Consider the following 22011-nt stretch of genomic DNA (forward strand, 5'->3'; position numbering starts at 1 on the left):
TATAGATAAGGAGCCCTGGTAGCACAACAGTTTAGTGTGCATCTGTTAACCAGAAGTTTGGTGGTTTGAATCTACCCAGTGGCTCCGAAGGAGAAAGACCCGGCAATCTGCTTCCCTAAAGATGACAGCCTAGAAAACTCTGGGGCAGTTCTGCTCTGTCACATGGGGTCACTATGAGTTCAGATTGACTCTCTGGCACCCAATAACAATGTTATAATTATACCACCTGTAATGCTTGAATTGTGTAAGTTTTCATAGCATTGTGTTTTTCTTCCCTCTCTCCCTTTATTCCAGGTGAGTTTTCTTTTAGCCTAGATAAAGGTGGCCAGTCGGATAATCAGAAAGTTGTTGTTGTTTTAATATGTACATTGTGTGAATATTTAGTATGGTTGGGCACATGGATGAAATTACTTAGACCCTTGGCATGTGGAACCTTTATGTCTCTGTTTTATAGACAGATCTAGATATAGTTGCCCACAATAAATTTTTTCTTCTTGAAGTCTTTCCATCTCAGTGTGGAAGTTACAGTGAATAATAGTGAGTCTATCTGCTTTATGGGTTGTAACATTTTAGAAACATCTGATTTATATACTTAGAGAGGTAGTGTAGTTTCATAGTTTGAAAGCTCTTAAGCATTTATACAGTTAAAGCAGTCTGAAAGGAATAGGTATTTAAAGATACCCTTTTATGAACATCTATAACACAGATAAACATTTATTGAGATGCCTACTATGTGCCAGATGGGTTCTAAGCACTGATGCATGTTCATTGTAGAAAGGTTAAAAACACAGGACAGTATGAGGAAGATAAAATCACTCCTAATCCTACCACCTGTTATTTTTTTCAAGGCTGTTTATATATATATATTTATATATATACACACACACAAATATATTTCCTACAAAATTGGGAGTGTTGTCTTCATATACAGTATTTGGGTCCTGCTTTTTTTCTACTTTACATATCATGAGCATTTGCCATGTCACTGAATGTTTTTGAAGACGTGGTTTTTAATGACTGTGGCATTTCATTTTTATGGCCAGACCTTGACTTGTTTTTTCCTATTGGGCATTTAGATCAGCTCCAGTTTTTTGTATAAATACTCTTAATTATGTTGAGGATTTCCCTTCTATTCCTATTTTCCTGACAGTTTTTATCATGAATGGATGTCGGACTTTGTCAAATGCCTTTTCTGCATCAATTGATAAGATCATGTGGTTCTTTCGTTTTATTTATGTGATGGATTATATTGATTGTTTTTCTAATGTTGAACCATCCCTGCGTACCTGGTATAAATCCCACTTAATCATGGTGAATCATGTTTTTGATATATTGCTGAATTCTGTTGGCTAGAATTTTGTTGAGGATTTTTGCATCAATGTTCATGAGGGATATTGGTCTGTAATTTTCCTTTTTTGTGGTGTCTTTACCTGGTTTTGGTATCAGGGTTATGCTGGCTTCACAGAACGAGTTGGGGAGTATTCCATCCTTTTCTATGCTCTGAAATACCTTTAGTAGTAGTGGTGTTAACTCTTCTCTGAAAGTTTGTCAGATTTGTCCAGTGAAACCGTCCAGGCTAGGGCTTTTTTTGTTGTTGGTGTTAGGAGTCTTTTAATTACCTTTCAATGTCTTCTTTTGTTAAAGCTTTATTTAGTTGTTCTGCCTCTGTGTTAGTTTAGGTAGGTAGTGAGTTTCTAGAAATTTGTCCATTTCGTCTAGGTTTTCAGATTTGTTAGAGTACAATTTTCCATAGTATCCTATTATGATACTTTTGATTTCAGTTGAGTCTGTTGTGATATCGCCCATCTCATTTCTTATTCAGGTTTTTTGCTTCTTCTCCTGTTTTTCTTTTGTCTGTTTGGCCAATGGTTTATCGATTTTATCGATCTTTTCAAAGAACCAGCTTTTGGTCTTGTTAACTCTTTCAATTGTTTTTCTATTTTCTGTTTCATTTAATTCTGCTCTGTTTTTTATTATTTGCTTTCTTCTGCTGCCCTAGGGCTTCTTTTGCTGCTCTCTTTCTATTTGTTGGAGTTGTAGGGTTAATGTTTTGATTTTGGCCCTTTCTTCTTTTTGGATGTGTGCATTTATTGCTGTAAGTTGACCTGTGAGCACGGCTTTTGCTGTGTCCCAAAAGTTCTGGTAGGATGTGTTTTCATTCTCATTTGATTCTATGAATTTCTTTATTCCGTGCTTAATTTCTTCTATAACCCAGTAGTTTTTGAGCAAGGTGTTGTTCAGTTTCCATGTGTTTGATATTTTTCCTTGCTTTTTCTGTTACTGATTTCTACTTTTATGGCTTTATTGTAAGAAAAAAGATGCTTTGTAATATTTCGATGCTTCCAATTTTTTATTCTCTTATACTCTGATGAGAATTCTTAGTCTGTAAATCTTTGTGCCTGTTTTTGATTTTTGAAAATAATACTTAGGGAAAGGAGAAGTTGAAAAACATAATTTAAAAAAGTGGTGTACACAATGAAGACATTATTGCAAAAGGATGAACTAGAGTTTAGGGTAAGTTGAGTGGTGATGTACTGTAAAATGGAACAGAGGCCTCAGTCTTGGCATTACCCTGTTTTCTAAATGTCTTAAGGGATTGCTCTATCTCAGTAGGATGGTACGTGATGATACTAATCACCTCCAAATCCCAATTTCTCAAGTAAGGATTAAAAGTAGAGTCTGCATGTGATAACATTAGATGTAAAACAAACTCATGAGGTGTGCTTTTTAAATTGTAGTTTGAAGCAAAATAACAGAGCTCTTCATATATATTCTAAAAAGCTGAGTTTTTTACTTTTGGTTTCCAAAAACCTTATCGAACTTCCTAAGACTAGTGGGGGATAGAGACCACACGTGTATGGTATCTGAATTTCTGACCATCAACTTAATAAAATTGATTCAACTCAATTAGTATTTCCTCAGTCGCACATACTTTTTGGTCTCCAATAGAAAATTAATATGTACAGTTGAAGACTAGTTACAGAATTGAGGGTAGTGTCCCATACTAATAAAAAAATGTATTTCAGTTTTGCTGAGTTTTTATTGGTGTTTATTCTGTCTCATAGCTTTTCCCAGGCTTCTCATAATCAGTAATGTTTAGGATTTCTCAAATGCTAAATTTTTGTCATATCTTGTCATATCAGTTTTACTTAAAATTGTGGTTTGAGTTGACTGATATAAGACCTAGTACTTACATGGGCCATATGTAGTGTGTGGTCACCTTTTCTAAGGTTAAGTAAAATTTTTATCAGCCTGAAAGGACCTGTTTTGCCCACAGAATTATGGATATAATAGTTAGCTTTTCCAGATCAGATCAAAATAGAGATTTAATTAGAATGAACAGAATACTGAATATTTATAGATGGTTGTACTAATGGTAAATTCATTACTTGCTGAGAGTATCAAGTAATCTGAATCAGTATTCTTTATAGTATATTGTATTTCTTAAGTGTTAGAAATAAGATTTTGTCAGTTGGTTGCTCTATGCTTTATTTTGTGTCCCCCACCCCCCCAATTCCCTGGTTTCTTTCTGCAGATTTTATGGGGAAGGGCCAATCTTGTTAGTGAGACAGTATGATAGTAATGGTGATAATAGTGCCAGTAGTTCTGGAAGATTCTTCTTTCAGTGTATCTCATTCCAAGTATAGGTGATCTAACCCCCCCAGATGGTTAAATTTGAGACCTGTTTTTATATATATTATGCTTCTTGTGATGTTTGTGTGTTCCCTTATGAAAGAGTAGTGCTTACTTGAAATTAATATTAGGTTCACTGGTAATATTTTGTTGTCATTGTATTTTATTGTATTGGCATTAAGTACACTCTTCCAGCCAGTTTAGAATCAGACTAAAAAGAAAAAAACAAAGCAGGAAGAGACAGCTTCCTGATCAGAACTAAAAGTTATTGCCGTGGGCTCCCTATTAATCTTTGCCTTGTGAGTTAGACTTCGTAAGAGTATGCTAAAGTAACTGGAAGCCCTAGTAAGGGAGAATACTTTAGTCAAATGACCTGTTTTCTCAGTTAAGAAGATATCTTTAGTGGACAGAACATTGCTAAGTATATGTCTAAAACTATAGGATTATAAAATCTAAAAAACCTATTACATTTCCTGTTTTATTACTCCAATTGCTTTTCCTCCCCCAGTGAAAATATTCCTAATATGGAGACTTTAAAGAACCTTTGTAGCTATTTGGGCCTTCGGTTAATTGATAATTGCAAGTACAGATAATTGCATCTGGCTTATTGGGAGTTCCCTGAGCCTGCTGTGGCCTGTTGTAACCTGGTGACCTCAGCAAATAAATGAATTGCTGATGATGAAGCAGCACAATTTACCCATTAAAAAAAAATTAACTGCTAACCAGAAGTTTGGCGGTTCAAACCCACCCAGCGGCTCCATGGCAGAAAGACCTGGCAATCTGCTTCCATAAAGATTACAGCCTAGAAAACCCTATGGGGGCAGTTCTACTCTGTCACATGGGGTCGCTGTGAGTCAGAATCAGCCAGCACCTAACCGCAACAACATTTTACTTATATAAAAATCTCTGTGTGTGTGTGTGTGTATAAAATACTTGTTTTTGTGTTTATTTAGATTTTAAATAATGGAGACATACTATGTTTTCTATGTAAATAATTTTAAAATGTGTCTTGTAAAAATTGAATGAAATTCTCTTAGGAATAAGAAAGGGGGAAATTAATCAGTACAATTCTGTTTTATTTCTAGTGTCTGCAGAAGCCAAACCTGACCACAGACACAAAGGACAAGGAATACAAGCCCCATGATATTCCCCAGAGGCAGCTGGTACAGCCCTTGGAAACATGCCCCCCAGCCCGAAGAGCAAAACGCATGAGAGCAGAGGTGAGAGCCTCATGATGAAGTTATCAGACAGAATTCTGAGACCCTAGCACTAATATCTCTGACACCAGATTTCTGTCAGGTGTATGCTGTTCATAGTTTTGATCCTTGTTAACCTTATGAAGGGATGCTGTGTGCATGTTAACTTTTGCACTTGGGAGAATTGTGCCTTCAAAGGGGTACAAAATTGAAGAACTCTTTCTGTGTTTATGTTGCCTGGGCAGACAGCTGCTTAATTGTTAATGATCAGAGCCTTAGGAAGAATCGGAGTTCTTTGTGATGGTATTTGGGTTGCCCAATTAATCCTTACAAAGTCAGGTTGTGTTTATTGGAGATGAAGGCTAGGAGATGTGACGATATGGAGATTTTTGCTGAAAGAACAATTTTTTAACAGAGGTTAGAAGATAGTGGAAGCTGTTTTTCTCAGACTTCTTGAAAAAGAACTATGGAATCAGTGGCAAATATTTATACTGAGACAGAGGAATTGAGCAGCACAGGGACATTGAATAAATAAGATGAAAGTAAAACATGAGGGAAAATTTAGGAGGAGGTGAAAGACTGAAAAGAAAGGTAGTTTGCTTTGAGATTTTTCAGCTCTGAGAAGTTTCTCCTGGGAAAGGGAGAAGAGTATTTCCCCAGTTACCTTATTTCCCATACAGATTTTGGATTCCTGCCTAGCCTGATGGGCATGTGAGTTTTAGGGCCCAAGGATAATGTATAGGGAACAGTTTAGAGCTTGAAAGTCTCATATTGCATTAATTAGTCTTTTAAATCAGTCTCTGGCTATTTAACAATTATTGGTAAAGATGAAAATATCAGACATTCTGTTTTTTGAGGAAATGGATAGATAAGAAAATTGTTTTTCACTTAGGTAAGTTGGAGATAAGAAAAAGTTTAGTGACTCCCTTTTTTTGAATGAAGGAGACTGTCTTAGAACAGGAAAATAAGTTTATTTGAAGCCCATATGCATGCTTAAAGTTCATTAATCAAAGAATCAGTCAGTTCTAGTTTCAGCATATTCTTGATCTTTAAATGTATGTGTGAAACATGCCCTAGTGCTGTGAATGCCTAGATTATTGTCTGCCTGGTGGTGTAGTGGTTAAGAGCTCAGGCTGTTAACCAAAAGGTCAGTAGTTCAAATCCACCAGCCACTCCTTGGAAACCCTATGGAGCAGTTCTGCTCTGTCCTATAGGGCTGCTATGAGTCGTAATTGACTCGATGACAGTGGGTTTGGGTTTTTTTTTTTTTTTTTTCTTTTTTTTTTGATGACAATAGTGGTAATGATACCTCTGGAAGAAATCTTTCAGCAGTGGACATCCTCAGTATGTATGAATGAACACAGGCAAAAGTAATATAGTTCCACAAACACTTTAGTGTTACAAGACCACAAAACTGTTTATTTGCTTTACCAATAAGTATCAACACTTCAAGAAACAAAGCAAACTGAGACTGGCTTATATACCTTCAGTGAGGCGGAAGTCCTAGTTATAGTTCAGCAATGTTAGAAAAGTAGTCTATAATAATGATTTATGAAAAAGATTAATAGAAAATTATTGTGGAAGCAGAATTTTTCCATAAATATTGCAGACCTTGGAGGATGGCAGCAAACTCCTGTAAGCTAATAAGATTATGATATTTTAGAATCTGGCTTAATGATGACTGAATAAGCATAAGATGAGTAGACAAGAACTGAGAAGCTTCTAGGAGGAAGATAAGAGTTGTTCCCAGTTTGTGTAGTAACACTTCTCGTAATTTTTTTCCTGATCCTTTGGCTTTTCCTTATTTATTTATTTCAGTTCTTTTTTTTCCTTATTTTTTGACATATTAAAGTGGAGAATATTCTTGTAACTTCTAAGATCTTCATCCATTCCTTAAATATAGTTATTCTAAGAGCAAGAATGCCCTATTTGAAGACAATAAATAAGTGGTAACTTTGGTGAAGGGTAAGACGGTACACAATACTGGGAAGCCAGCACAAGTTGTACAAGGCAGGGTCATGGAAGCTTCATAGACACATCCAAACTCCCTGAGGGATCGAATTACTGGGCTGGGGACTGTGAGAACCATGGTCTCGGGAACATCTAGCTCAACTGGCATAAAATAGTTTATAAAGAAAGTGTTCTACACATTATACTTTGGTGAGTAACGTCTGGGGTCTTAAAAGCTTGTGAGCGGCCATCTAAGATACTCCACTGGTCTCACCCCTTCAGGAGCAAGGGAGAATGAAGAAAACTAAAGATGCAGGGAGAGATTATTCCAAAGGGCCAATGGACCACAAGTGCCACAAACTCCACCAGACTGTGTCCAGCACAAGTAGAAGATGCCTGGCTACCACCACTAACTGCTCTGACAGGGATCACAATAGAGGGTTCCAGACAGAGCTGGAGAAAAATGTAGAACAAAATTCTAACTCAGAATAAAAGACCAGACTTTACTGACCAGACAGAGACTGGAGAAATCCCGAGAATATGGCCCTCAGACACCCTTTTAGCTCAGTAATGAAGTCACTCCTGAGGTTCACCCTTCATCCAAAGATTAGACAGGCCCATAAAACAAAACGAGACTAAAGGGGCACACCAGCCCAGGGGCAAGGACTAGAATGTAGGAGGGGACAGGAAAGCTGGTAATAGGGGACCCGAGGTCGAGAAGGGAGAGTGTTGACATGTTGTGGTGTTGTTAACCACCATCATAAAACAATATGTGTGCTAACTGTTTAATGAGAAGCTGGTTTGTTCTGTAAACTTTCATCTAAAGTACAATAAAAAAAAAAAGAATGCCCTATTTGAATGCCCTATTAATAGAGACAGGGAAACCTGCTAGTGCAGTGGTTAAAGTGCTCAGCTGCTAACTGAAAGGTCGGTGCTTTGAACCCACCAGCTGTTCCATGGAGAAAGATGTGGCAGTCTGCTTCTGTCAAGATTACAGTCATGGAAGTCCTTTGGGGCATTCTACTCTGTCCTACAGGGTCGCTGTGACTCGGAATCCACTCAGTGGCAAGGGATGATGGGTTATTAATAGATATAACTTGTAAGAGTGTAATTAGTTACCTAGAGATTCCAGTTAGATTTTTATAAGTGATTTCTTTCTTTTGAAAGGAAATATTAATGTATATAAAATTATTTTTAGGCCATGAATATTAAAGTTGAACCAGAAGAGACACCAGAAGCCAAAACGCATAATCTGAGACGTCGAATGGGTTGTCCAACTCTAAAATGTGAAAATGGTAAGGTAATTTATCCATGAATAGGAAAGAAGTAAAAAGTGAAAAACGATTGTTCGTTTATTAATTAAGTAAACATTAGAGCAACAATTCCATACTAACCACTAGGTTGGGTTTTGAGAAATCAAGTCTTAATATATCAACATCTGTCATAATTAACTAACCAGTGGGAAAGATAAACAGATGAATTATATGCGTACCCAGAAGGTAGTTGAGTTTCTCAACTGCAGCTAGTTACAACTTTGAAGTTTGGTTCAGTAGCATTCATTGAAAAGAAATGATTTGTGAAAAGGCAAGGCAAGCAGACATACTTTTCCAAACTGAATTTTAGTTAATAGTTGTTTGCCTGGCTGTCTCTTGATTTAAGTCACTGACAGGCAGGCTTAGGCCTCTCAAGGGAAATCGTATATTGACAGGCACGTAAAAATCAAGAAGTTATTAAAATTGACTCTTCTTAGGGATTAGTGGGTTGGTAGAAAGGTACCACCATGTTGTGGAAAGTAGATAGATTAGTAAAAGTACAGACCTGAATCTGAATCCTGGCTCAACCATTAACTAGTTGTATGACCTTAGAAATGTTTCTTTGACTTCTTTTAATTTGTTTTTTTTTTTTTTTTTTAATCTTTGAAATGGTTTTGTTGTGAAGGGTTAAATAATTCATGTAAAACATTTAGGATAGTGCATTTCACATGATAGTTCAGTAATTGATAGCCAGTTTTATATTCATTTCTGGGTTAATGTACATTAGGTCTTAGGTACTGTGTTTCAGCCAGAATTCTCAGTTTTGAGCCTGAAAGTTGGGGAGATAAGTAATCTTAGATCCTGGGGCGGGGGGGATAGTGTGTAATGAGGGGAGATAGTGTGTAATGTGGAGGGAGGTGTAGTTGATGAGTTGTCAGTCTTTCACAGTCATGATCAAGAGGAACTTGCTTTCATTAATATATTCTATGTGTTGGCTGTTAAGAAGGCTATATCTTTAGTTCTTATTTTGAAAGCAGAGAAACCTGAGCAAGATCTCCCGCAGTACCAACCTTATACTCTTCTCTCTTCCACATCTTGAAATATAAATGGCTTGAAAGTTTGTCTTATATCATTAAGTAATGAGCACAGAGCCCTTGAAAATAGTAACACTGGGTGCTGTTGCTGCTAATATGAAAAGAAACATGAAATTATGTTTGTGTTTAGTGTGTGCTTTGGTGGGGGCAGAGGGGGTTTGTGAAGTGAGGGAAGAAGCACAAAGAGCTAACTTTGGATTGCCTCCTACAGAGAAAGAAATGAAGAGCAACATCAAGCAAGAACCTATTGAGAAGAAAGAGTATATTGTAGAAAGTGAGAAGGAAAAGCCCAAGAGTCGATCTAAAAAAACCACCAATGCTGTGAGTTGACATCTTTTTTTTCCTTTACTCCTGTTTCCCTTCCCTTCTCTCCTTTTTTTAAAGCTCTGTTATCCCTAAGTTTATATTTTGTGTCTTAGGATGATTAGCTAGCTTAGTATCTGACAAGAAAGAGATAAGTCAGCTTATAGTGTCACTTTATAAATTAGGAAATACATGCATTATTAGGATGATAACAACACATGGGAGGGACTGACAGCCATTTTTCTGGAGTATATTTAGTTTAGCAGTGAAAAATAATGAGCTGGATTAATACATAGAATTGCTGACAAATCACTAGCCCACATTTAAATGAACTGAAAGCTAGATCGAAAATCAAGGATAAGTTTTATTGGTATTTTCCAATTTTCCAGAAGAAGGAAGGGAGGAGTAAAGTAGGCTGGTGTAGGGGAGGACATGGTGGAGATAGAGGGTAAGGAGCTGTTTACTATTAGAAACTTCAAAGTAAAGCTTGAGATCATTATAGAGGATCAGGCTGCTTTTTTTCCCTACCCTGTTCTGAGGCCCAGTGAGTTGCCTGACAGCATTGCTTTTTATCTTGGAATTTGAAATTATTAGTCAAGAATGTTCTCTCCATGCATATCACCTCCCTTCCCATCACTACCCCCAAAAAATCCTATCAAAAACCTAGCAGAGCCCATTCTCTTATTTACTGTAATAGACTGAAAAAGTCAGAATCCCTGTTTAGTTGAATTCTGAGCTTTGCATTATTAGATGATAATGATGTTTTGTCACTGGTGGTTTGGGGAACTTCTGAAACATGAATCCTTAATTAGAATTTAAAGTGGTATTTAATGTGATTAGTTAAAACACTTTTTCTTTTAACCATTTTAAAATTGAATTTTTCCTCTATAAATTCTATTTTTTGGTTAGGTTGGTGGTTTTTTTTCCTGAATCATTTTATATGAGGTTTTTGGTGCGACTGGTTGGTGTAGTGTGAGCTGTATGCTGTGTTGTGGCCACAATAGCCTCTGCTCAGGTCGAGTCAGGGCAGTGGCAGCACCCATTATCTGCTGCCGGAGAGCAGAACTTACTCTCCAGTTAGGCTGATAATTTATTACCTAACATCATATTTTTCTTCAAGACTATCTTTCTCTAAGCTACTGAAAACTAGGTATTTAAATAACAAACTTTAAACACACAATTGAGAAAGCTAAGAGATAACACTTGAGAATTGGGGATGTTTGAAGTATTGTGAAATATCCCTTAGAGAAGGTGAACATTTTTGTTTAAATCATAGTGGAGAGACTATCGATTCCTTTCATTCTTAGAACTTCATAACATCAGGCAGTAACTCATGTCCCCTTTTTCTGTACATATTTTCATCACTACAGGTGGATCTTTATGTCTGCCTTTTGTGTGGTAGTGGCAATGATGAGGATCGTCTTCTCTTGTGTGATGGCTGTGATGACAGTTACCATACCTTTTGCTTGATCCCGCCTCTCCATGATGTTCCCAAGGGAGACTGGAGATGTCCTAAGTGTTTGGCTCAGGTAAGAATTAATGGCAGAGGTAGATTAGAAAATTTCTTTTGCAACATTTGTTCTTTGCCTTTTGGTTTTAGATTTGGAATGGATAAACTATCATAGCTACATTGTTTTTTTTTAAATTGTAAAAGTCATTATGTGTTCTTTGCAGAAACTCTAAGAAACCACTGAATGACTTAAAAAATAGAGATCATTTCAGAATGCATAACCACCACTCATCTGTCAGTTTGTCATACTGTGGTGGCTTGTGTGTTACTGTGATGCTGGAAGCTATGCCATCAGTATTTCAAATACCAGCAGGATCATCCATGTTTTAGCGGAGCTTCCAGACTAAGACAGACCAGGAAGAAGGATGTGGCTATCTACCTCTAAAGAAAAAAAAAAAGACCAGTGAAAACCTTTTATATAGCAGGAGAACATTGTCTGATATGGGCCCAGAAGATGAGCTGCTCAGGTTGGGAGGCACTCAAAAGATGACTGGGAAAGAGCTGGCTCATCAAAGTAGAGTCAACCTAAATGATGTGGATGGAGTAAAGCTTTCGAGACATTCATTTGCTGATGTGGCACGACTCAAAATGAGAAGAAACGGCTAGAGACGTCCATTAATAATCAGAACATGCATTGTACAAAGTATGAATGTAGGAAAATTGGAAGTTATCAAAAATGAAATGGAACTCATAAAGACCGATACGCTAGGCATTAGCTGAAATGGGCTGGTATTGGTCATTTTGAGTCAGACAATCATATGGACTACGATGCTAGGAATAACAAATTGAAGGGAATGGCGTCACATTCATTGTCAAAAAGAGCATTTTGAGATCTACCCTGAAGTACAACACTGTCAGTGATAGGATAATACCCATACGTCTGCTAGGAAGACCAGTTAATATGGCTATTTATTCACATTTACGCACCAACCACTAATAGCAAAGATGGAGAAATAGAAGATTTTTACCAACTTCTGCCGTCTGAAAATGATCAAACATGCAGTCAAGATGCATTGATAATTACTGGTGATTGGAACGAGAAAAGTTGGAAACAAAAAGGATTGATAGTTGGAAAATATAGCCTTGGTGATAGAAACAATGCCTGAGATTGCATGATAGAATTTTTTTTTTTTAAGTAAAGCAAAAAAAATTTTATTCAGCATATATTCAAAAAGGCAAAAGTGGGAAGCTGGCAAGCATGCTGCCAGAGCCATGTCTGCCCAAGTCCAAGGGAATTACAGAATAGACAAAAGTGGGAAAAAGGACAAGCATGCTGCTAGAGTCGTGTCTGTCCGAGTCCTAAGAATATTACAGAATAGGCAAGAATGGGAAAACAGACAAGCATGCTGCCACAGCTGTGTCTGCCCAAGTCCAAGGACTGTTACAGAATGACCAGTGTATGTTAACAAATGGGCAAAAGCATTGAAAACTTCGCCTTTTCACAGAAAGGCTAGAAACTGTGATCCCACATTTTGAATTGTTAAAATCATTGATACAGTAATGACAGGACAGTCTTTGTTGGTCCAACAAATTTTCTACTCACTAAATGCTAATAGGAAAAGATAAGAGTGGAAAGTCTTTTGTGTTCTATTTGATTAGTTTATGTGAAAAGTTCCCTAAAAGATATTTTCCAAGTTTGTTATAGCTATTATCTTTATATCTCAGGGCCCAGTTGATGTGTCCTTGTGCGTCCAGCTCCAGCTCCAGCTGGGTCACATTCTCTGTGCTCAAGGATAGGGAATAATGACTCCAATATTATTTCCTAAGTCATTCCCTCCTGTTGATGGAGATTGGAGATAACACATCTCGATTTAGTCGAGATTGCATGATAGTATTTTGTGAGACCAATGACTTATTCATTGCAAATACTTTTTTTTTCCAACAACATAAATGGCAAATATATACTTGCACCTTGCTGGATGGAATACACAGGAATCAAACTGACTACATCTGTGGAAAGAGATGATAGAGAAGCTCAATACCATCACCCAGAACAAGGCCAGGGACTGTGGAACAGATCTACCATTGCTCATGTGCAAGTGCAAGTTTAAATTGAAGAAAATTAGAACAAGGCCACAAGAGCCAAAGTATGACTTTGAGTATATCTTATCTGAATTTAGAGACCATCTCAAGAATAGATTTGATGCATTGAACACTAATGACTGAAGACCAGATGAGTTGTGGGAAGAAATCAAGGACATCATCTATGAAGAAAGCAAAAGGTCATTAAAAAGACAGGGACGAAAGAAAAGCCAAAATGGATGTCAGGTGAGACTTTGAAACTTGCTCTCTATTCAAGAGACTGGAAGAAATGGTGAAGTAAAAGAGCTGAACGGAGGATTTCAATGGGTGGCTTGAGAAGATGAAGAATTACAATGAAATGTGCAAGGACCTGGAGTTAGAAAACCAAAAGGGAGCCCCCAGACACCCTTTTAGCTCAGTAATGAAGTCAATCCTCAGGTTCGCCTTCAGCCAAAGATTAGACAGGCCCGCCCATAAAATAAAAAGAGACTGGGGGGCACACCAGCCCAGGGACAAGGACCAGAGGACTGGAGGAGATAGGAAAGCTGGTGGTAATAAGGAAGTCGAGAAGGGGAGAATGACATGTCGTGGGATTGGTAGCCAGTCTTACAAAATAATATGTGTACTAATTGTTTAATGATAAGCTAGTTTGTTTTGTAAACCTTCATCTAAAGTACAATTAAAACAAAAGAAAACCAAAAGGGAAGAACATGCTGGGCATTTCTCAAGCTGAAAGAACTGAAAATCCAGGCCTTGAGTTGTAGTTTTGAAGGCTTCTATGGGCAAAATATTGAATGATGCAGGAAGCATCGAAAGAAGATGGAAGGAATACATAGAGTCACTGTACCAAAAAGAATTGATCAATGTTCAGTGATTTCAGGAGGGTAGCATATGATCAAGAACCAGTGATACTGAAGTAAGAAATCCAAGCTGTACTGCAGGCATTGGCAAAAAACATGGTTCCCGGAATTGACAGTATACCAATTGAGATGTTTCATCAAACGGATGCAACGCTAGAAGTGCTCACTCATCTATGCCAAGAAATTCAGAAGACAGCTTCCTGGCCAGCTGACTGGAAGAGATACATGTTTGTGCCCATTCCATAGAAAGGTGATCCAACAGAATGCAGAAATTATCAAATAGTATCATTAATATCATACACAAGTAAAATTTTGCTGAAGATCATTCAAAAACGATTGCAGCAGTATATGGACAGGGGACTGCCAGAAATTCAAGCAGGATTCAGAAGAGGATGTGGAAGGAGGGATATCATTTCTCATGTCAGATGGATCCTGGTTGAAAGTAGAGAATACAAGAAAGATGTTGACCTGTATTTTATTGACTATGCAAAGGCAGTTGACTGTGTGGATCATAGCAAATTATGGATAACATTGTAAAGAATTGGAATTCTAGAACACTTGATTATGCTCATGTAAGACCTGTGCATAGACCAAGAGGCAGTCATTCAAGCAGAACAAGGGGATACTGCATGGTTTAAAATCAGAAAGTGTGTGTTAGGGTTGCATCCTTCCACCATAATTACCTAATCTGTATGCTGAGCAAATAATCCAAGAAGCTGAACTGTATAAACAAGAATGCAGTATCAGGATTGGAGGAAGAGTCATTAACAACCTGTGATATGCAGATGACACAGCCTTGCTTGCTGAAAGTGAAGAGGGCTTGAAGCACTTACTGACGAAGATCAAAGACTACAGCCTGCAGTATGGATTTCACCTCAACATAAAACAAAAACCCTCACAACTGGACCAATAAGCAGCATCATGATAAATCGAGAGACGATTGAAGTTGTCAAGAATTTCATTTTACTTGGATCCACAATCAACGTCTACGGACACAACAGTCAAGAAATCAAACGATGTATTGCATTGGGCAAATCTGCTACAAAAGATCTCTTTAAAGTGTTCAGAAGCAAAGATGTCACTTTGAGCACTAACGTGTGCCTTACCCAAGCCATCGTATTTTAAAGCTGGACAATGAATAAGGAATATCAAAGATGAATTGATACCTTTGAATTTTGGTGTTGGTGAAGAATATTGAGTACACTGTGGACTGCCAGAAGAACAAACAAATCTGTCTTGGAAGAAGTACAGCCAGAATGCTCCTTAGAAGTGAGGATGGCGAGACTTTATCTCACATACTTTAGACAAGGAGGGGCCAGTCCCTGAAGAAGGAAATACGCATGGTAGAGGGTCAGCGAGAAAGAGACCCTCAAGAAAGATGGATTGACACAGTGGCTGCAGCAGTGGGCTCAAACATAGCAGTGATTGTGAGGATGGCGCAGGCCTGGGCATTGTTTCCTTCATTTGTACGTAGGGTACAGACTCAGTGGTGCCTAACAGCAACAACTATTACTATTAATATTTTGGGGTATATTCATCCAGACTTTTTTCTATTTGTATATAGATTTTTAAAAAACAAATGGATTTAAACTACTATATAATTTTAATTATATCTGTTTTTCATTTATAAACATAACATACTAAGAATTTTAATGGTGCATAGTATCACAGGTAAAAATCTGAAAATTATTTGCCATTGCCTTTGAGTGTTATTTTGTATTATTAAACAGGCAGTTGATGCATTACCTTTGTGTTAGGTTTGAGGTGTGTGTGTGTGTGTGTGTGTGTGTGTGTGTGTGTGTGTGTGTGTGTGTGTGTGTGTGTACAGAAACTTACGTAGTACAGCTAGGATATAAAGGTTTTAGTGCTTCCCCACATGACCATGTTGCAACATAAAGGTGTCCCTATTAAGGGGAGGTTATTAGGCCTTGGGTGGGGTATGGGTACTGTTAGATGAAATAAATATTTAATACCTCATGTAATATGAATGATTTTGTCAATAGGTCTGGGATATTCAAATCCAGTGGCTCACTGAGTTAGTGCAGTTTATAGATACACTCTCTGTACTTCTGTTTTTTGTTTTCCATGGCATTATTTGACTGTAATCAAATATTGTTTGTTTGAGAGCCATTCTGTTTTCATGAAATTTTTTATTTCTGTTCCGATCCATTATGTGTTGACTTTATAGTTTAGGAGGACATTGTTTCCTTCATTTCCGTTATTGAAGATATTACTTGATCCTGGTAGGAAGTCAGATCTTTAGATTCCTTCCTTATAAATATTTAAATTACTCCAAGTTGTGGTGGTTAAAATCCAAATCCAAACCAGTTGCCATGCAGTAGATTCTGACTCATGGTGGCCCCATGTGTTGCAGGGTAGAACTGTGCTCTGTAGAGTTTTCATAGCTGTGACGTTTTGGAAGCAGATTGCCAAGTCTTCTGAGGTGCCTCTGGGTAGGTTCGAACCGCTGACCTTTCAGTTAGTAGTTATGCACCTAACTGTTCGCTCCACCCAGTGACTGTTGTTAAAACAGACTGTGGTAATTTTTTATTTACTTATTAGGACAACCCTATTCTGCAGGCAAGTTTATTTTTCTAATGTAGACTTAGCATAGGAATAAAATAAAACCTTTTTTTTTAATCCACTGGTTTGGTGATTGACCCAATAAGCTTGCCATTTTCAAGGGTCACTTCTAATAGCTGAGTGAAAGTAAACCCCCTTCCCTTTTTTTTTCTTTTGCAGGAGTGTAATAAGCCACAAGAAGCTTTCGGCTTTGAACAAGCAGCCAGGGACTATACCCTCCGTACTTTTGGGGAAATGGCAGATGCATTTAAATCTGATTATTTCAACATGCCAGTCCATGTATGTATATATGTACTACTTTAAGATTTTAATAACTTTAGGGAGAGAGATGTATCTGAAGACAAATTTGAGTTGATAAATATATCTCTGACAGTAATTATCAGGCACAGTGAAACCTTTAATTTGTTTAGTGATATTAAAATTCAACAGTATTTTTAAATGCTTTCTCATTTTTCATCTAAGAATTTCTCTAAAGATATGTTCTTCCACAGAAATAGTATAAGCATCAGTAGCAGAATACCAAGAAAGAAAAATCACCAGCAATCCTTTCAGCTCAACAAATTTAATTTAAAAAAAAAAAACCTGGTAAAATATTGAATGCCTACTATGTGCCAAGCATTGTGCTATGCATTGGGATTGCATTTATCATGTATTGTTACATAAGCATAAATTAGTATTGTAAACTTCAAGATAGAGTCCATTGTTAGTTCACTTAGAAGCATAAACATGTGACATTCAGCATTTAGTATTCTACCAAATGAGTACATCAAAATTAAATTGTTTCCTACCATACTTCTGAATATTGAAGCTGTGTTTTTTCTCTCTGCTAACAAAATGCTACAGCAGTCACATTATGCATGTAGGTCTCGTTAGTTGCATTATTTTTGGAGGATGTTTACTGAGGCAGATTATTTATTCATTCTTCTCCATCCCTAACAGTGGTATCAGTTTATGAGACCTCAGCAATGTATGAACGAACCTATTTTTTCTAACCTCACTAACATTAGCTATTAATGGTACTTAAAATGCTAGCTTTTTTAATGGGCTTAAATTTATACTCCCATTTTAATTTTCTGTTCTTTTGACCCCCTCGTGCATTATTATATTTCTCCATATGTTTGCTTTAACCATTTCTGGTGACACTTGGATATGACTTCTTTCTTCATATTGCTTATCTAGCTGTGGTAGCTTTTTATCTTCCTTAGGAGATGAGGACATTAAGGGATAGACATTTATGGTACTTGCCCCTGGACCCAGTTAATAACAGGTCCTTGACACTCAGTCAGGTGGCATACTAGGTTATGCTGCTGCAAAGTAATGACTGTTTTTGTTTATATTCTCCACCCTATCTTTTTCATCACAGTTGCCTACATTGCTCTCAGTCAGGTCAAGTGAAAGAATGAAAGGATGGTCTTGGGTAATGTCTTTGAAGGCATCTCAAAGTATAAAGCATCATTCAAACATAGCTAACTATTATTATTATACAATAATCAATGAAGTTACAATGAAACTGGATATGTTTCCAAAACACAAAAACATCTCCAGTTTCTAAATATCAGGATTTTTATTTCCTTGGCTCCCTTTTGCAATAAGTGTCCAAGTTGATGATAGAAGAACATGAATTCTTAATCAATACTTAACTCTTCTTAGTTATAAAATTCCTTTTAGAAAATAGAGTTGTTTCCTGAATTGCTTATGATCATTGATGGAACGTTAAATGGACAGAGTTTTTGTTTGGGTTCTATCCTCTGATTCCCGACACTTAGCTCTTCTAGTCGGATTGGTCACAGGCAGTTTGTGAGTATGTGAGAAAATTCATTCCTCTTCCTCCTTGTTTTGTTTTATTTCCAGATGGTTCCCACGGAGCTGGTTGAGAAAGAATTTTGGCGACTGGTAAGCACTATTGAAGAGGATGTCACAGTGGAATATGGAGCTGATATTGCCTCAAAGGAATTTGGCAGTGGCTTTCCTGTCCGAGATGGGAGAATCAAACTTTCACCCGAGGAAGAGGTAGGCTCAAGATTTGAGGCCCTTCTATTTTGATGGAGAGGCCAGCATTTAAAACTGGTAGTTCAGCAAATCCTTGATCTAAAGTTCATAATACTGGTTTAATAACAGTCTCACTGTAAAAAATGAAAGCCTATGTATGTTGCTTGGAAATTGAGTTAATAACTGAACTTCTATGTGGTTGGCTTGAAGTGATTTATGATGACTTTCAGCAAATCCTAATTACTACATATTTAATGATTTCAAGAAAAGGAGAAAGAGTTCACAGAACAGAGTTCTAGTCCCAGCTGTGCTACTACATTGTGGTGATATGGGAAATTACTTCCTTCCCTTTGCCTTCAGATTCTGTAACCTTGGTTTCTCCTTCTTAACAAAACCTGAGGGATTGGGACTAGACCTATTTATTTTTGAACTTTAAAGCTTAAGTCTATTTTCCACACTAGCAAACTCCTAGGCAGATTCTATTTCTATCCTGGTAGGAAGTCAGATTTCTTCTTAGTAAACTTTTTTTGAATTTAACACACATGCGTATCATATACATAATCATATGTGTATGGATTGGTTAATTCTCAGAAACTGAACACACTCATGTAACCAACACTAGACCAAGAAATAGAACGTTACCAGCACCCTAGAAGCCCTCTGTTTTCCCTCTCCCCTTTGCTTCCTCCCTCTCCCAGGATAACCACTATCCTAACTTCTGACACCATAGATTAGTTTGCTTATTTTTGAACTTTATATAAATGGACTCATACTGCCAAAAAAAGCAGATACAAAAGTATATACTGTATGAATCAAATTATACAAAGCTCAAAACTAGGCAGTACTAATTTATGGTATCAGAGGAGTCATTATAGTGGCCCCTCTCCCCCTACCTTGCCCTTTTATTTGAAAGACTGTTTTAAGCCAGCCTCTTGAAATAGAGTTCTAAAATGTTAGTGTGATGTAGCTAAACCTTATACCTTTATGTCTCCTTATTTTTAGGAATATCTTGACAGTGGCTGGAATTTGAACAATATGCCAGTGATGGAACAATCTGTCCTTGCTCACATTACCGCTGATATATGTGGCATGAAACTTCCTTGGTTGTATGTGGGAATGTGCTTTTCTTCATTCTGTTGGCATATTGAAGATCACTGGAGCTATTCAATTAACTATCTGCACTGGTGAGAAGTTCCAGATAAAACTTACGAGTAGATTGCAAACTGGATAGGAAAACTTCCTTTTCATCTCACATATAACTATGTCTAAAGAGTAAAAAGCTACTTTTTTGCCATAAAGTTTTTTTTACTACTGTTGGAAGACATCCCAGTAAGTTAAGACAATGGTTCTTTAAGATTGCTAGAAAGTCCATGAATCTCCTGAAATTGCAGGTGCACTGTTTTGCAAGTATAACGTGTTTCTGGAGGGAATGTGAACAATTTTCATCAGATTGTGAAGTAGGTCTTTTCTCATAGGAAGGTTAATAAGTGCTGAGTATTGCTTTTACTATGGAAAAGTCCCATTTGGTGGCAGCGGTAGCCCAGATACCCCTTGGGGAGAGGAGTGGGGTATAGGTACCATAGTGTCCCCTAAGCCCTTGTGACTACCAGCATCTCTTTTGTTGGGCTGAATTCTGACATCACTACACATTAGTAGAGTGGGCCTGATTGCTCTGTGTGTGTGTGGGCAGGTGGGTGGGGGCAGCAGATATTTGGACGTCTTTTTAAATTCTTTAACCAAAAACATCCTTTCACATCTGGGTTTTTTTTTTTTCTCTCTTGTTTTTCTAAGTACAAAAATATTTGAAGATCCGTAACCTGTTGCCATTGAGTCGATTCTGACTCATTGCGACCCTATAGGACAGAGTAGAAATGTTCCATAGGGTCTCTAAGGCTGTAATCTTTACAGAAGCAGACTGCCACATCTTTCTCTCATGGAGCAGCTGGTGGGTTCGAACTGCTGACCTTTCAGTTAGCAGCCAAGCACTTAACCACTATGCCATCAGGTCTCCTTTGAAAATCCATACCCACTCGGATCCCCACATAAGGAATTTGAGGATGTACCACAAGAAAGAGGGAGTTGGCATATATATGTATAGCATCAGTTGTGCTTCCCTAGGCAATTCCTCCCACCTGTAAAATGAAGATTATATTTACCATACCTCACAGGGATGTTACAGATTAATTGGTTGACGGTTTAAACTGCTTTGAAGAATAAGAGCTCTTTAGAAATGCTGATTGCTTTATTAGTGTTTGATTTGATCTCATCTGTCAGAATGGGCAAGGGAAAAGGAAGATGGAGAGTTGCCATCTCTCATCAATTATTATAGGAAATTGTGTAACCACATATCCTGTAGCTAGCACGATACCTTGTATTCTCAGAAATTCTGGATATCTGCATTTTCCAAAGGGTCAGATAAAAAAAGTACGGGGAACCTCAGATAGAAAGGTTTATGTTTAAACTTTATGCTGGAGGGAAGAAAATGCATTACGTATGTTCAGATCACGTTTCTAATGATACTTTCTTGGTTTCAACATGGCTTTGTAGCGAAGTCTTATAAAGCAGGGCCTGAAAAAATATGTATTGGTTAACCGTTTTGTTTGTGTTGGTGTTGCAGATTGATTTATTTCTACGATCTCTTTTTAGGGGTGAGCCAAAAACCTGGTATGGAGTCCCAGGGTATGCTGCTGAGCAACTAGAAAACGTAATGAAGAAACTGGCTCCAGAGCTCTTTGTATCCCAACCGGATCTCCTCCATCAGCTTGTGACCATCATGAACCCCAATACCCTGATGACTCATGAAGTGCCTGTATGTTCTGAGTTAATCCCCCTGCCACACATGCTTATTTCACTACTTTTCTTTTCCCCTGTTACTCACTTTTTTATGATGTTGATTTGATTATGTGTTTCCCATAGCGTAACTTGATAGAAACAGCTGTTTGGTACAGTCTGGCACTATATTGCATCAGGTCAGTGGGACTGGATCCTCAGACACCATAAAAACCAATTTGTTGCAGTTAATAACTAGATTGCTAAGCAGCCTTGCTTTGCAAATAATAAATGTAATGCTTTTTTTCATTAAATGTACAATTCAGTGCTTTTCAGTACATTTACAAAGTTGTGTGTAGTCATCACTTAACGATTTCTAAACTATTTTTGTCTACAACTTCAATTGTGCAATACAACATAACAGAAACTCTAAAAATACATTATCTGTCAGTATAAATTATTTTGGAAATGGCTAGATTCTGTTACAGTTAGATCTAAACCCTGGTGTCAGACTCCTTCACACGCCGTCCCTACTTTAAAAAATAATTTTATTTATTGAATCTACGTGATTTTAATTTTGTATGATGAACTGAAATGACATGCTTGCTGGATCTTGGTTATATTACTCCCCCATTTCCAATTAAGCTTGTTTTAAAAAATAATTAATTTCAAGGTCTTGAGCCTTCTAAACTGAAAAGTCCTCTTGATAATCTTCTCTCTGAGGTGCAATCCGAAGTGATGCTTTTGTATACTGGTTTTCTTTTGCAGAATACTCTGCAGATACTTGAGGAGGCCAGATTGAGATCTGTGAAGTTGAAGAGTCCTTCTTAGCTAGCTAAATCAAATGAA

General features: G+C 37.3%; 1 protein-coding gene across 1 annotated transcript in view; it reads left to right on the forward strand.

The window, feature by feature from the left end:
• KDM5B (lysine demethylase 5B) overlaps positions 1 to 22011 on the forward strand; it is an 88600-nt gene that overhangs the window by 31834 nt on the left and 34755 nt on the right. The window contains exons 5-12 of the mRNA XM_004375280.3: positions 4719 to 4853; positions 7978 to 8074; positions 9338 to 9447; positions 10800 to 10958; positions 16564 to 16683; positions 18256 to 18414; positions 19396 to 19577; positions 21040 to 21202. Coding sequence (XP_004375337.1) covers positions 4719 to 4853; positions 7978 to 8074; positions 9338 to 9447; positions 10800 to 10958; positions 16564 to 16683; positions 18256 to 18414; positions 19396 to 19577; positions 21040 to 21202 — 1125 coding nt within the window. The remainder of the gene's footprint in view (positions 1 to 4718; positions 4854 to 7977; positions 8075 to 9337; positions 9448 to 10799; positions 10959 to 16563; positions 16684 to 18255; positions 18415 to 19395; positions 19578 to 21039; positions 21203 to 22011) is intronic.

This window comes from Trichechus manatus, unplaced genomic scaffold (assembly GCF_000243295.1).
Source record: "Trichechus manatus latirostris isolate Lorelei unplaced genomic scaffold, TriManLat1.0 scaffold00035, whole genome shotgun sequence".
Taxonomy (NCBI): Eukaryota; Metazoa; Chordata; class Mammalia; order Sirenia; family Trichechidae; genus Trichechus; species Trichechus manatus.